The 16974-nt window shown below is 41.9% G+C and overlaps 1 protein-coding gene across 3 annotated transcripts; it reads left to right on the top strand.

Annotated features, from left to right (window-relative positions):
* Positions 1-741: 741 nt before the first annotated feature.
* On the top strand, positions 742-16972 carry rasgrp4 (RAS guanyl releasing protein 4). Of its 3 annotated transcripts, XR_004633931.1 has the most exons (18): positions 759-1233; positions 6853-7028; positions 8085-8196; positions 8402-8464; positions 8622-8753; positions 8904-9045; positions 9366-9539; positions 9619-9735; positions 11552-11827; positions 11916-11996; positions 12278-12382; positions 12506-12615; positions 12754-12904; positions 12990-13026; positions 13129-13260; positions 13358-13560; positions 16030-16294; positions 16733-16972. XR_004633931.1 is itself a non-coding variant. In XM_034701878.1 (17 exons), exons 1-17 carry the CDS (start codon positions 1217-1219, stop codon positions 16138-16140), a joined length of 2139 nt encoding a protein of 712 aa, XP_034557769.1. In that variant the 5' UTR covers positions 742-1216; the 3' UTR covers positions 16141-16972. The 3 variants fall into 3 exon arrangements, 2 of the variants coding, with proteins under 2 accessions (XP_034557769.1, XP_034557770.1); XM_034701878.1 differs by having other exon boundaries at positions 742-1233; positions 16030-16972; XM_034701879.1 differs by lacking the exons at positions 759-1233; positions 6853-7028 and having other exon boundaries at positions 8090-8464; positions 8626-8753; positions 16030-16972.
* The last annotated feature ends 2 nt before the right edge of the window (positions 16973-16974 follow it).

Raw genomic sequence — 16974 nt, 5'->3', positions numbered from 1 at the left:
CCGAAGGATTCCTGCTCTGTGCATCTTTCTCTGCTTTCTGAATGCCATATCACCCACTCTCCCTGCCAGCCAGTCTGCTTCCTGCAGCAAAGAAGCCACCTCTGCAGACTTAGAGACATTAATGTCCCCTGTTTGGTCGCCTCTTCCTCTTGGTGTGTTAAAACAAGAGATGCCTTTGAGTCTCTCTGTCCAGCTGCACAGGCACATTCAGATGCACTAACACTACCTCCCTGTGTAATCACTTTGCTACCCTGAGAAATGACAGAGTGAGTAGAAAAGGAAGAAATGGGAGAAATCAGGGTGATAGACATGATCTGGGGACCCTGGGTGATAAGATCTGGGTACAACAGTGTTATCAGACGTCTGTGTGGTTTTTTTTGAAAGGCTGTTTCTTCTTGCAAAGTTCAGGCAATACCCCTAAACATTGCATCAAAAGTGACATTTAGGTGTGGCCTATTTTCTCTGTGTTGATGCGTTGAAAAAAGAACCGCAGATGTTGCTTCCTTGAGTACACTGATGGTGCTCAGATGATTGCTCATCACTGTCTCTAACTTTTCTCAATCTTGCTCTACAGCTCGCATTTGTCTTCACTGCTCTCTCTCTCTCTCTCTCTCTCTCTCTCTCTCTCTCTCTCTCTCTCTCTCTCTCTCTCTCTCTCTCTCTCTCTCTCTCTCTCTCTCTCCTCTCCCCTCCCCCTTGTGCAGACACACATAGAAACTGATGTGAGTTCCCCTATCTGTCAGAGCCAGTTCCTCCATTTAAGATGCTGACTTGTTTATGTTGGAGGGGCAAGTGAATGACTTTTTATAGCTCTTACACTCTACATTGAAGCTTGTTTAAGGCTGTTTCTTTTAATATGGATAGTTTTTTATAGGTGTAATAAGCTGGTTTTGTAGCTGATTTTATGGTTGATCGATGCCTCCAGGTAGAGTGACTCAAACATAGAGTTGAGTGACAAGCAGGGTTGAGGTGTGAAGTTTAGTCTACTCTAGTCGACGAGTGGAGTGGTGGGTAGGCAGTCCTCCTCACCCCCAGCAGCTCTCTGTCCTGTGCCAGCTCTCGCTGTCCTGGGCGCATAAATACATAGAGGACACAGAGGAGCAGAAGGAGGAGGAGAGGGAGGAGCAGGGCCAACCATGGAGCTGTAGGGACACGCTCAGATGCCCGTGCGGATCATCAGTGGAGGAGGAGTGCCCCAGAGGAGAAGAGCTCTGCAATGAACAAGACCAAGAGGTAACTTAAAAAGAACAGAATAGGGTGCGTCAAAACTGAGAGTCTGGTGCATTCAGATCCACTTGCAGAACAGTTTCTAAGCAATTGTGACTCTAAGTATGTGTCAGCAGCAACTGTTGTGTGAGCAGCAGCTATGTGTGAACCCTGAGGTTTTGTGATGCACTGTGGTTTGTGCAAAAGGCTCGTTACAAATGAGGGTTTTTTTTATTTTGCTCTTGGTGTTTGTGTGTTTTGTGCTACTTATTTAAATGCAGACAGTGTGCAGTGGTGTGAGGAAGAGGCTTTCTGTTGAATATGTCATGAATACACACTCAAAAGTATTTGATATAGATATTTGACCTGCATATCAGTGAAGAAAATCAACATGTCAAAGTATTTGTGTGTACTGCACACAAGCGAGCTCTGACATTCAACAGTTGTGCGTGTCTGTTAAGCACTTCCCGCTCGCCTTTCCATGGAAATCTGCTGTTCTCTTCAGTGTGTGGTGTCTGTGTTTACGTTTCAGTTAGTTGGGTTTTTTTGTATTTGATCTGAGGGACTACATATTTAGTAGTCAGTGTTTTCAGCATGTCTATACTGCAGTAGTTGTGACCGCAGCACTTATCAGATTGCCTGGAGTGAAAGGGTTCTGTGTTGAACGTTAAGGTAGTCAAAGGTGTGTTGTGTGTGTGATTTTAAGGTGGACTGATCAAGAAGCTGCATTGCTGAAATGGTTCGGTTATCTTAGCTTAAAAGGTTTCAACCTTTGCGTCAAGGTGAGTCACTTCACAAAACTCTCCCCAAAGTCAGAATAACAGACTTCTGAACTGGGCCAAACCTTCGATTACTCAGTGTGCTGAAAAGACAAAGTCATTCAGCATTCATGAACTCGTTTCTCACTCAAGCACGACCAAAAGTTTGTATGATATTAAAAAAATGGGACATGCAACACTGAGCACTGCATTACAATCCTTTCCTCCAGTCAGAGAAGAGTTTTAGTCTATCACAGAGATGCAGAGAGAAAATCTGATGGAAGAAATGTTTAGCCTTTCTGATTCTACTGACTGACTTGCTGTTGAGAAGTGTTCTTAAAGATCATTTTGGGGACATTAAGTCTGTATTTGATGAGACAGTTTGAGAGATGAACAGAGTGTGTTGGGAGAGAGTGGAGGAGGACATGCATCAAACCATATCTGGACAGTGAATCAATCCCATGATCTGTGTGACGGGAACTGTAGCATCATATGCGGCACCTGCTCTATCAGCTGAGCTGGACTGACACCCCTTGGAAGGGTTCTTAGTGTAGATGATCCAATGATGTTTAGAAGAGATGAAGTGTTTGGCTGGATTGCATATTCATAAAGGGAGCAGTGTGAAGAGGGGTTTTTTTATGTGGCATTTTTGCCTTTATTAGATAGGACAGCTGAAGAGAGACAGAAAATGTGGGGAGAAGAGAGTAGGGGATGACATCCAGCGCAGGGTCGAGCACTGCAATGAGGACTACAGCCTCAGTACATGAGTGTGCACTTAAATCGATAGTCCAATGGGAACAGTGTTAACATGAATTAACTTAGTTTAAAAATGTAAAATAGCACATGCATCTATCCTTGAAAGAAGGCATGAGCATGATATGGAAATGGAAAAGATGTGTGCATGTGTGAAACAGAGAGAGAGAGAGAGAGAGAGAGAGAGAGAGAGAGAGAGAGAGAGGAGGTGTGCAGCACAGGTACAGCTTTACTGTCTGGCTGCAGTTTCTACATCTTCCTCCTCACAAAACAGCCAAACAGCTTGATGAATATGTGCTGCTATTTTTTGACACAACAACAACAACGACGGTTGTACAGTGACTTTATTGTCGAGCCACATGGATGAACAGCTCATTGCAGTGGATGCATCCTCTTGATGTGGAGAGGGAACAAGAACGCAGGTTGTGAGAGGCTAGAGCAGGAGAAAAAGAGCTGCACACAAACAAGGCCTTCAAAGGGTCCCTGGCTTCAATTAATCAATTAAGGAAAGAAAGAGAGGAATTTGCATATCCCCCCACCAGTGTGAGAGAGAGGGAGAAAGGGGGAGGAGGGAACTGGATCTCTGGCCAGGAGTCCTGACACGGATGGGAAAGGGAGTGAGAGAGGGATTTCCAAAGAAAAAGGGAGAAACAGTTTCCTGAATGGCTTCAATAGAGCAATGATGAGGGAAGAGGAAAGAAAGTGGCTGAAGCGGTAGCTGCTGAGGAAACAAGGACAGGAAGGTCTTCCTTAAATGAAAGCACTGATAAGATGAAGCAAGAACAATAATCATTGATGTTTTTAAAATACGTGTAACCGTTATCATGTGCAGAGAGGTTTTCTGTCTCACATTTAGATGGGTTATTTTATGTTTATCTGACTCCAAGGATGAGCTGAATACTAAAACATGAGCTACACTCATCTTCAGATTTGCATTGAAGTCCTCCACACACTTAGTGTATTCACCGGCATCCCTCTAACAGACACACAGAGAAGAGATCACTGACTGCTGTGTGGTGCGGTAGGCTACCTGCTCTGTACTGGGAGAAAAGGGGGGTTCCCTGAAAAATGCTGTGACATCAGTAACATTTCCTCATCAGCACTTCTCTCTGTGGTAGCGAAGTGTGTCTCCTCATATGCGTATGTGACTGCTTTGACAACGGAGATGGATTCAGTCTGAGTCAATGAGAGGGATAACGACGCATAAACACTGAGATGTTGATGAGAGGCACTGAGATAAGGGAAAAACATTGACCAAAGGTTAGAAAACAAATTGGCCAAATGTTTAAGTCATTATTCAATAGACTTAAAATTAAAACTACTTGTTCTGAATATGCATACACCAATTTATGTCTAATTCTATCATCTCAAAAACTCCAATTGGACTAATTTTAGACTGTTGGGTTCTTAAAATCAAACAATTGAAATGTGTTTGAGCTCTGGCAACCCAAAAGTTTATTGATGTTTATTCTAGATTTAAAAAATGGATAGATTACTTGATAAATGAAAGAAGTTGGAGGATTTTATTCCACCTGGGTTGAGGTTAAATTGTCCTTCTAAAGATCAAGTAATAGTAATTTGAAATTGCTTTGATCTGCTTGATTTTTAAGAACTTTCTCTTGTAGATGTCCTTTCAGATGCTAAAATAACATCCTCTTTTTATTCCATGATTATTCAAAAAGGGGTCAATAATTCAAAATTACAAATTACAATTTTCCTTCAACATTTGCAAACCTATAAAGCAAACACACAATGGAATAAATACAGTCTAATATAATCCTTCAGCTTCTCCTAAAGCAAGGACATTACATAATGTGTAATGACAAATAAGCTCTTAGCTGGGCAACACTGTAGAAGTGTATTCAATGGCAGAGGTATGGATCAGATGAACCCAGACACCTTGATTGTGTGCTTGTTTGGTTTTTGTACTGTAAAATTGGTACATGATGTGCTGTTTAGTGTTACTGTTTTGGATTCAGAGGCCAGGCAGTGTAATGAGGCGAAGAGGAGGAGGAGGAGGAGAAGAGGGGTTTTGTTGCCCAGCAGGTTTCTAAACCAGCCGTCTGGAACTGGACAACCAGGGTGCACAGGGATGGGGTCATCTCTGACATCCCCCACGCCACCATTAGGGCTTTTAATTCTACACATGGCTGAGAGAGAAATGTATAAATGTGAAATGTGTGTGCTTTGTGATAACTGTGACAGCTGTATGAAGCAGCTCACACGGGCGAGAGGGAGCTTGAGGTATTAATAGATCAGGGAATGTCGCCATGTATGCCTACATCTAAGAGTATCCCCTCATATGTTGCACATAAAGCAAACCAACTGTTTTTGTGTGACTGCAGCGTGAATGTTGAGATATTCATCATTGTGTGTGAGTGTGTGGGTTGATGTAATGAGCCGCGCACACTTAGGTTTAGAGAAGGGGATGCAGGTCTGGCCATTCAGGGAACTTGTCACCAGTTCTCTGAACTCAGTTTCCTGGTAATGTCATCACATCAGCAGCTGTATAAAAACAGCACACACTCACTGCATATATGGTACATGCTGTCTCTTTTGACACACGGGGACAACATCTGAGGAAACTCGAACACTGACTAAATGTTACCTCCCTTTCAGAGGAGACAAAAACAACCAGGTATCACTCAGACTTTGGGTTTTATTTGAAATCAAGAGATAGAGAATTTATGCAGATGCAGTTTGAATATAAACTCTGAAAAAGAGATTCTCACTGGTTATTGTGAAATGCAGTAAGACGTTGCTAAACTAAACTCCTCCTCTGAAGAGGAAGCTTCATTTTGCATCATGAAGCTAAGGAGTCTATTTGTTGTGTTTAAGTGCATTTAAAAGACACAATGAAGTGTGACTTATTGTTAACACCTCAGACAAAGGGTGTTGCTCCTTGACCTCCAATGTCTGAAACTTCTGTTGCTCATGTCACCACACTGACAGTCATCTCAGCTTCACTTTACCTACTGAGATCTTCATGCTGACCAAACCAAGTGCAGTCTGGATTGTTTTATGATCACAAAGTGCCATTGCAACCAGGGAGAAACACAGTTCTGTCCTGTAGTGGTTTTAAGCCTTTTGGGTTTTATGATAATCCCTAAATAAAGACAATAACCTCTCACAGACGCTCTTTTCACCACCCATCTGTAGCTGTGAGGAGCTCCACCAATCTGTCCTTCACAGATTCATGTTTTGCAGAAATCTGAAGCATTTCCACATTTAGTAAGAAAGTCTGATTTGAAAATTAATGACATTGTGTCTTTGAATATTTTCCCCCAGTTACCCATAACTCTTCATGAAAACAGTGTTCTTATTATGTCAGCAATGCATGTTGTTGAGTTAGCTAAATAAAAATAACTGCAAATGTGTTGCCCTGTTTTCACCTCGTGTCGTTGGCTCTGAGTCGCTCTCTGCAGTGAATACATCTCAGTTAATAATACATTCAGCAAGCCGCAAACTGTGCAGCTCTTTTGTGAGTTCGCACAGGTGCTGGGAGGAACTCGTTTCTGAGGAAACATTGAATTACAATGGCTTGCAAATCAGTATTACTGTAATATGACCTCATCCAAATGTTACATAATATTGGTCGTATTAAGCCTGACTTTCAGGTTTTCAGATTGTGACTACTGTTTAAAGCCAGGCACCAATACTGCACAGACGTTTGGCAAATTCAAGTCTATTCAAGTAAACAAGATGTTTTTTAGCTCTACTCACATGCAACTGCACTTAAACACTACTTGGTAAACACAGGTGTTTTAAACTCATGGGAATAGTTGCAACTGTCCTTTAATTGTAAACAACCATGGAATTGATGCTGATTTTCTCTTAACGGGTCCTCACATTTAAAGGAGTTTAACTGAACAAAGCTGTGGACTGCATGTTTCAAATGAATATTTATGAAAACACTGCTAATCTTTTGCATGATGAGAAACCCAGAACACTATGTGGTTGATTGCATTGCTTCCAGTAGAGATGGTATTGACTTGTAGCAACAAAATCTGATCTCAGGAGCTGTATCCTCAGACACTGACCTTCACTGCCCTACCACACTCTGCTCATCTTATTTCTAGGCTATTATACTCCCTGTCTGTCTGACACTCACTCTTTTTTTCTTTCTTTCTTTCAGGAAGCCAAATGTGGAGAGCCCTGGAGTGCTGAAGAAAGGGAAGCTGGTCCAACGGAGGAGGAATACATGTCCCAGTCCTCAGGACATCACCCGGGCCCTGCAGAGCCCCAGCTCTGCTCCCAGCGCCAGCGCTGCCAGCCTGGATGAGCTCATACAGCGCTGCCTAAACTGCTTCGGTCAGTCTCTGTCCCTACGTGTTTGCATGTGTTTCCAAAGTTTGTCATGTGACTTTACTCTTTATCACAACAGGTTATATAAATGAGGGATGGGGGAGAGTGAGGGAGAATCCAGGGTGAGAGAGGGAGAGAGAGAGAGAAGGAGACAAAGGGCAGTCTCATACAATCAGGCTTTGTTCTGGTGGGCTTCTGAGGCCAACGAGCTATTCCCATGCAGTGTTACACTAAACAAATCCCTTCCCTCTCTCAGGGATCTCATTTTCTCACACCTCATTGGTTAGCTCATCCAAATCACACAAAAAACCTGTTAAGATACCTGTCATGGTTTCCAGCACACAAGTAGTTTGTGCTTAATGACCGAAGTTTGAGATATTCACTGGAGAGACCTGCTTCAATCCAAATAAATAAAGTGATTGGAAGTTATTTTTTTAATTCTCAAAGAATGAAAAGGGATGCTCAATTATATACAGAAGTGTGTCCCTTAGACATGAGACTTTCTCTGACATTCATGGTCTTGTATACTTTTATTGGCTGAGTGGAAAATGGTGACAAATATTGGTATACACCCCCACATGCAGTCATCTTGTGGGGTCTGTGTCTCCTATTAGCAGCAGCCTTAAAAAACTAAGTGACAGGAACTGACCATTATGATGTTAAGTATCTAGTATGAGTGGAAAAAATACTTTGTATATTTAGTAAATTAGACACAATGGTTTTTATTCATCTTCTTGATTATTTGGGGTTTTCTACCTTTGTATGTTTCTCATGCAGTTAGCAGCAGACAGAATAACACCTGCTGCAGACTTTCAGATTCAACACAGACACAGACACACACTCACACTTACAGTCAGATATGAGTTGCATGTTTCAGGCAGAACAACACACTATGAGAGACAGTAAACAACTCAGATAGAACGAACTGACTGACTGCATTGAACCAAAATGAACTGACCTGCTTGACCACTCACTGAGCCACCATGTGAGCCCCAGTTTCTGTTGTTATTAACTAAATTAATCCTCCTTGTGTGATATGTGCCTCTCTGTTTTAACCTGCAGATTCAGAGGGGAAGCTTTCCAGCCCAAGAGGGTCCCAGCTGGTCCACATGACCCTGATGATGCACAGCTGGGTCGTGCCATCTCAGATGTTCGCCCAGAAACTTCTTAGCATATATCCTCCAATGTCGCTCGGTGTAGTTCTCAGGTCCCAGCAGTCACATGTTCACGTGGATTAATCAGATCAGGGAACAAGCATGGCTTTGTTTTGCACTCTTGCCACAAAGCAGATTTTGAGTATAGATCCAGTTTTGGTGTTAAGTGTAATAAGGTGGCATATCAGAGCAGTGTGTTTTTGGATCCTTGACTCTCTCTCTCACCTATAAGGATTTTCCTTCAGACAAGAGAGGACACAGGCGGACACAAGTCTGCCATCTTATCAGGTGAGTTTGGATGCCAGGCGTACGTGTGTGTTTGTGTGTGTGTGTGTGTGTGTGTGTGTGTGTGTGTGTGTGTGTGTGTGTGTGTGTGTGTGTGCTGCAGAACTGGTTACCCTGCTCTTATTGTGGGTGGTAAACATATTTTCTGCTTCGTGGCAAGGCAGTGGACAAGCCAGTTCCCGGTGGTTTTTGAAGCAGACCCCCTCCTTGAGCAGACCATGGGGGACCTGTGGGCACTCGTCCGGTCAGATGGGGAGGAGAGGCACTCGCAGCTCATCGACACCTCCTGCCTGTGAGTTATGATTTGATTTGATCAACACAAAGCCCTGGAGGAATTTTGGTTTGCTTACCTAGCCAGAACTCAAACATGTTTCTCCTATCAACAGAAATATAGTTTTTCTATAAATAGTAAATTATCTCCTGCTTGACTTTCTTTTCCCAGAAACCCTCATGTGAGTATATTCCAGGCACCATCGCCCTCTGTGAAGAAGAGGAAGGTGTCTTTGATCTTCGACCACATGGAGCCAGATGAGATGGCTGAACACCTCAGCTACCTGGAGTTCAAGAACTTCTGTAACGTTTCAGTAAGTACAGTGAATCCGCCCTCATGGTGGCGTGACTATCAGAGATGTTGAATCATAAACAACCTCACACCATAGGTGAGGCACAAACTATGACAATTGCAAAACATGTTTCACTGTCAAATACTACCTGCAATGTCAAATGTAAAAATGATCCTTTAATTAAGAGGAAAAAGATGCATTAAAATATTTAATATTTACATTATAATTTATCTTTACAGCAGAAATGATCATAGTTAAATTTAAAAAGTGTTCCATCATTTGACCTGCTCTGTCAGAGGGTGAAAGTGGCTTCTGTAAACTTATGTCCTGACCTCTCCTAGTTCCTGGACTACCGAAGCTACGTGGTGCGAGGCTCAGTGAGGGACAACCCAGCTCTGGAGCGCTCGGTCATGATGTGTAACGGCGTCTCCCAGTGGGTCCAGCTGATGATCCTCAGCAGACACACAGCCCAGCAGAGAGCTCAGGTCTTCACTAAGTTCACCCATGTGGCTCAGGTAAAACAGATACATGTGCTCAGAAAGGGAAAATGACTGTCAACCATCAGAGTCATCTAATCTGTTGTTTCCTGTGTAGAAACTTCGAGCTCTGCAAAACTTTAACACTCTAATGGCAGTGACTGGAGGCCTCTGCCACAGCTCCATCTCACGCCTCAAAGACACAGCTAACCTGCTGCCTCCTGACGTAACGAAGGTATACTGTGATGATTATGTGTCACCATGAATCACACTGTTGATGGCTGTCTAACGAAAGCACTTCAATGACTATATTCCTTCCCTATCCTTGAATTTGACCTTTTTTCTGCTTTAGTGTCTTTAATATTCATGTTTTCTATTTTGTGCTGTGGTGACTTCTACCTTCCCCACATGTTAGGATGTATCCATAAATAGTTTTAGATTTTAAGCCTATAAAACCAGAACAGCATGTGTGCAAGTCCCATACAGTCATTCAGTTTGGAGAAGTAATGCTTTTTGGGTCTAAATTAAAGTTTAAGAGCTCTTTAGCAGAGGGGAGATGTTTACCTTCCCTGATTTCTTTTGGGGGAACAAATCTTCTGTCTTTAATTTTATTTTAAAGGAAATTTTGCTGCATACTTGTTATTTGTAGTGTTTGGTTTTTTTTGTGATCAAATTTTTATTTAATTTTTTCTTTCCATAAAAAAAAAAATGGATAGACATATGGACATTACAAAAATAGAGTACAGGTTAAACATTCACATACCCATACAAAGGCTTATATACAAATACCATGAATACACAATTAAAATATAATAATAATAATAATCATAATAAAATAAATATTAAAAAAAACAACCCCAAGTTAAACCCACCCATTCCCCAGATCCAGAAATACAAACCTCAGTTACATATTACACCTGAACCCCAATTAGGCTTGTTAGAAGTGAATACCAAGCCTGTATAGCAGAGTCTTTAGCTCCATGGACTCTGGCTATCGACAACTCCAAATAAACAATGTCCAAATATGTCAGAACCCATGCTGAAATAAAGAGAGTGAGTGTGGAGGTTTCCAACGTATGGCGACTAGTTTTTTTCCAGCTGTAAGTCCAGCCTACAATGCTCTTCTCTTGTCCAGGGTCGGGCCCAGCTTTGGGAAGTCATTCAAAATAAAAGTAGCTGGCAAACAGGGGAACCTGAAAAGCGCCTAGTGCTTCCAGCACACAAGGCCTCAAAATCACTAGCTGGACTCTTCTCTTCTGTTGCCCCTAAATGGTGGAATGAATTGGCCAACTCCATTCGATCTGCAGAGTCCCTCTCTACTTTCAAAAGACAGCTAAAGACCCAGCTCTTTAGGAAGCACTATACACTTAGCTAGACTGTTCTCCATTGTTGTCCCCAGTGGTAGATCATGTCTTCCAGCTACAGTTGACTCGCACTGTCCTGCTCTACTCTGGGAATCTGTGTTCAGGTCTTGAGTGACCCAGCACTTGTTACTTTGGTCCTTATTGTGGTGATGTTAATTGTTGATGATGATAATGGAAGGTCTTAAATTGTTTGGTTGCTTCATTGTAGATGTTCCTTATTTACTTTTGTGCATTGCCTTTACACTGCTTGGCAGTACCTGCACCCAAATTGACCTGAAGCACTTTGTTACTCATACTGATCTTGTTTCCTCTTGTCTAGATCTTTGCTTGTGTTGTTCTTGTTCTCGTATGTACGTCGCTTTGGATAAAAGCGTCTGCTAAATGACATTGTAACATTGTAACATTGTAACCTGATCTTAAAGAACTTAGAAAGATTAAAGGCAAACATCTTCCAAAACTTGGACACTGGTGTACACTCCTAAAACATATGAACAAAACTACCAACAACTTTGGAAGAACAGAAAGTACATACAGGGTTATGAATTATTTGTAGTGGTTATATGCAGACAAGAATGTAAATTATCATTTAAATATTTAACTTCTGTCATTTTACATTCCAAAAACTAACTGTGAGAACACTTCACAGGTTCACTCCTCTGTGATTTATTGATCTTTATCTTCTTCCAGGCCTTGAGTGAGATGACAGAGCTGCTCTCATCACGCAGCAACTATAGCAACTATCGGCGGGTTTACAACGAGTGCACTGGCTTCAAAGTTCCCATCCTGGGCGTCCATCTGAAGGACCTGATCTCACTGAATGAGGCCCTGCCGGACTACGTAGACGAGGACAAGATCAACCTGAGCAAGCTGCAGCACCTGTACAGCAACATCAGTGACCTGCTCGCCATTCACACCTTCACGCCACCTTTCGAGGCCAACAAAGACCTTCTGCATCTGCTCACAGTACGACACAGCACCAGTATCTGATTTATGATGTTTTAGAGAAGAATCATCTAAGAGTACCTTAAATTATGTTCTTTTAATGCTTCAGCTCTCTCTAGATTTATACTACACCGAGGATGAGATATATGAACTCTCATATACCAAGGAACCCAAGAACCCCAAGATCCAGGTCAGTGAAGCTCTGCTCCTCTTTGAAGTATAGATTTATCTAGAGCGATAAGGCTCTCAATTCTTTCAACCTCTTTCTGTAGAGGAGGGTGACTTGTGTACTCTCTGTGGGTGTAACATCTTCAAAACAAAAGTACATACTCAGTGCTCAAACACACCAGCCACATCAAAGTGCTATACGTTAGGGAAGCGTATTATGTGGTGGGTGTGCACTGTGTTTTTTTCTTGTTTTCTCACATGAACGGTCTGCTGTGTCTCATCTCTGTAACTGTCGGTCCACAGCCAGTAGCACCAGTTAAACCCCCCGTGGTGGCAGAGTGGGGTTCCGGGGTCACACCCAGGCTCGACCCTGACACCATATCTAAACACGTCAAACAGATGGTGGATGTGAGTATGTGACTCTGCAACAACCTTCTGTCTTTCACTTCCTTGTTAGTGGACGTGCTAAAGCAGAACTAAACAACCTGTGCCTGCAAACTGAGTATCTGACTGCTCTGTCGCCCCCTGCAGTCTATAATGAAAAACTACGACCACAACCAGGATGGTTACATCTCTCTTGAGGACTTTGAGAAAATAGCAGCAAACTTCCCCTTTTCCTTCTGCACTCATGAAACTGACAGGTGAGGAAGCTGCAGCAGACACAGACAGAGGCCCCTTTGATGGGGCTGCAAAACACCACAGAACGATGAGCAATATATGAAACAATTCACTCTCTTACTCACTCTTTTGTGATGCATGTTTGACACGTTTCCTCCCAGGGAGGGACAAATTAGCCGTGAAGAAATCACCTCTTACTTCATGAGGGGAATGTCTGTGTGTGCTAAGCTGGGATACAACTTCAGTGACGTGCATAACTTTCATGAAACCACATATAAGAGGCCAACGTTTTGTTACATCTGTGGAGGCTTTGTGAGTATATATCGCCTCTTCTTTATTATTATAACAGCTTAATCAAACTCTTAATGCCTCATGTGTCATGTCTGCTCTCTTGTAGCTGTGGGGAGTCATCAAACAGGGCTACCACTGCAAAGGTAAGATCTGTTCTTGGATTTCAAAAAGCAGAAATGTTGGTCCAGGTTTTGCTGTGGTTGGTATGTTATAATGTTAAATGTCTTCACATTTCTCCTTCTCAGACTGTGGTATAAACTGTCACAGACACTGTAGAGACCTGGTGGGGATGGAGTGCTCAAAGAAACATAAAAACACAACCGGGTCCTGCCCCTGCACCCCGGCCCCTGACATTAGAACCAAGGGCAACAGCTGGAGTACGTCCTTTCTCTAACATATACAAAACACACAACTAAAACCTCTTATCCTAATCTTATCACAAAACCTCTACTGATGTCTGTTATTACCTGCCAGGTTCAGAGGAGGAGGCCTTCATTTTCCCTCAAAGTAACGAGGCGGACCACAACAAAGGACCATCGATCTGGCCAGACGACACCAGTGATTCAACGTTATCGGACAGATCTACTCAAACAGACCCGGGAGTGTGGACACCGGAGAAAAGGGACCAAAGGGGGAACCACCACAACTCTGTTCTTCATGGATCCCCAGAGAGAAGGGTGAGACAGGGCGAGAGTCAGATAAATCACAGAGTTTCTTTTCCTTTTGTGATGCTCAGTTGTTAATGCTCTCACAACATTAACAACTGAGATAACACCTCACAGTCTAGGTCCCTGGAGGGTCTACATGTGGGTCAGATTTACATGAAGGAGTTACATAAGAACAGCTTCCACTTTCAGATGTTACAACAGGAGCTCAGACGTTCACTACTTCAAACATCTCCTCACTGTAGATATCAATCTTTGGTATATTCTAGGAGCAAATCCTGTCAGTGAACTCAGATTTATTAGGTGACACCGTTTACATCTCTTTGTATGATCTTCAGTGCTTATCTTGCTGAAAACGGCCTGACTTCATACTTTTGACATCTTTGATAGTTCAAAATTCTTGGGATGTGCTGGACAAACAAGTATAGTCCATGGAGGCCCCACCTTGCAACGTCCAGGACTAAAATAATCTGCTGCTAATGTCTTGCTGCAAGAGTCCATGTCTCTTCAGGTCAGGCCTGTTTTTACTCTGAGAGGGCATCTACCTAGAATTAAGGAGGTGTTCATTATGATATGGCTAGTCAGTGAAAATGACAGAAATCTCTGTGCCCACTCTGAGTACATCTGCTGAGTTTTTCCAGAGACACGCTGAGATTTCTTCCTGAGTTTGTAACATTATTAAAAATGTGCCTACCTCCTCTCTCCATCCTCTGATATCCTATCTTTGAATGCTATTTCAGAGCTAGACTTCTCCTTAAGCTACACTGGAGTTGCTTGTTACACAAACTGCTGCCTCTGCAGATAAAAACCAAGAGCTTGAATGTTTCTAGACAACAAAGTAAAGTGAAATAACCCTTTAAAACAGGGGTGTCAAACTCATTTCAGTTCAGGGGCCACACACAGCCCAAATTGATCTGAAGTGGGCCGGACCAGCAAAATCACAACATATTATGTTTGTATGGTCTTTTTTGCCATGATGAGTCTCACATTGGGCTTTTGCTCTTTAAGCACTGAGACCTGCTGCGAACACACCAAACACACAAGTTATCCATTCACCTGACACCGAATTGAATGTTTACTGCAAAAGAACAGATAGATTATAATAATGAAGAAGGTAAAGTTGACTATTGTGGACTCCTCAGTTCCAGCATGAACAGTTTGCTTGCTGGACAGTGTTGTATGCAGCGGTGTAGTGCTAGTGTTAGTAGTTAATGGATCATCTTATAATGCCCAAAAAAAAATCTTTATGAATCTCAATCGGATTATGCAAACAGCAAGTCATTTATTTTATCACTTTGAGAAAAAAAGTCCTGAAAAAAAGACAACGCTTTTCAGCTTCTGGTTCACTCAGTCAGCACCATAGACTGTATACAATATGCTGCTCGACTGCTGTCGAGCTATCGTGATGTAAAGAGGCTGGCTGACTAGCCAACAACTACAGTGTTCCCACCTGTCAGTCAAGTCAGCTGTGCCTCTCATTGGAAGACTCATAATCTCAATATCTTCCAAATTGACGCATTAGAAAAAAACTCAACCCCTACAGTGTGCCGATAGAGAAATGATCTATCCAGACTACACTGGTCTTTTGTACCAGGCTGTAAACATGTTTATTTCTGCTGTAAAGATCTTCTTGAGCCAGCCTCAAGCGGATCCTCAATGAACTGCAGTTTTTAGCACTTCCACATTGGACTCATATTTTATAGACCAGAGGTTGCCGCCTGATCTCAACTGAATTTTGCAAATAGCAAGTAATCTATCTTCTCACTTTAAGAAAAAAAGCATTGTTCAGGTTTTGGTTTACTCCTATGATTTGATGTGACCCCCCAGAGGACAAATCTGAGATAGTAGTGACTTTCATTGAAAAATTCCAGTTAATGTGTTCTCTGTAATTTCTTCACTTTGCAAAGTGGTTCCGCGGGCCGGGTTTGAAACTTTGGCGGGCCGGTTTTGGCCCGCGGGCCGCATGTTTGACACCCCTGCTTTAAAAGCTTCCCACTAGACACTGTAAACATTTTATTTACTTAGAAAAACACTAAGTATTGTAATTGGTATTATCACTGTTATTATTATCACAATTCTTATTTTATTATATTTTTATTGTTGTATTTTATTTTACTTTCTTTATTTACTTTCCTTCTGCTCCTGTCTCTTGGCTTATGTCCGTTCCTTAAAGTGTAATTTTAAAGAAGGGCCAGTTTATTTAAATGACTGCAAAAAGGAAGGTGATTTTATAATTGAGATATTTGGATATATATTTTCATAAAGGTAAATTCTCACTAGATGTGTTAACGACATCCTATTATCAGGATGCTGTTTTCGTTTATTTACTTTATACGTATTTTGTTTTTCTAAAAAAGAAAGAAATATTCATGTTTTAAAGAAGTATTGTAAAGTGTTATAATGTCAAGATATCTCAATAAAAAGAGAATTAAAAACAAAAAGAAAGATGCTAATAATGATTCCCCTTTCTTTGTCTCTCAGGTAAACACACTCCCACAGAGATCTCGCGGCTGCTCCATGCCCGTTTCTTTCCTGCAGGAGAAGATGGAGGAGCTACATCTCTACAAAGACAAGAGCAGGGAGCCGGACTGAGAGCTCCATCACTGAACCTCTTATGGACTAAATACTCAGACACCACCAGGTTTCGGACAGACCTCCGTCTGCTGGTGTTGAACTGATAAACATACTGCAATTAAAATAAGAGTGCCAACAAATGATACACGGATTATCTCGTTCTTCAGCCATGGTAGTGACATCATCTCGACTTTGTTTATTAGTTTTGCTTCTTGTGTCAGACATCATTTTATGAACATTGTGTTTGCAGGTGTTTCATTTCTCTGGTGCTAAGATTTGATACAACCTCAAGCCTTAAGGTCTTTTCACAGGAAGTGTTCCAGTCCTTTAAAAACATGTTACAAATGCAGGGTAGGAAAGTAACACTAACCTCAACATGAAGTTAGAAACGGTTGATTTTAACCTCGGCAGCTACGACAACTCTGCTCATGAATTTGGGAAGCAACTCCACAATTTTAGAACAGACGCTGATTGCTTTCATGTCAGAGAGAGCGCTATTTAAAGAGATGAAACGCTGTGAAATGTACTGCCATGAGATGAACATTTGGGATGTGTAAGTTAAATGTTGTGAAGTTGTATTCATATTATATTTTCAATGTGTTTGTGAAAGGTTACCCTCCAAAGAGCTCAGCATTCCTAAAAACAAACAGCTTGAGGAGGAAAACCATCAGCAGTGACATTCATTTCTGCCCTGGTGACATTTCAGACCTTCAAATCTCTCCAAGTGATTTTAAGATGAGCAGGACTGCATGGGAAGAAGAACTTTATTTAAAGCTGAGAGCTTCTTTTTTTTTTGTCTTTTGTCAACAATTTCAATCTTTGAAGTAAAAGAAAAGTTCCCCAACAATGATG

This window comes from Notolabrus celidotus, chromosome 14 (genome assembly GCF_009762535.1).
Source record: "Notolabrus celidotus isolate fNotCel1 chromosome 14, fNotCel1.pri, whole genome shotgun sequence".
Taxonomy (NCBI): Eukaryota; Metazoa; Chordata; class Actinopteri; order Labriformes; family Labridae; genus Notolabrus; species Notolabrus celidotus.
The sequence above is the reverse complement of the archived record's forward strand: the minus strand, read 5'-3'. Positions and strand labels throughout refer to the sequence as shown.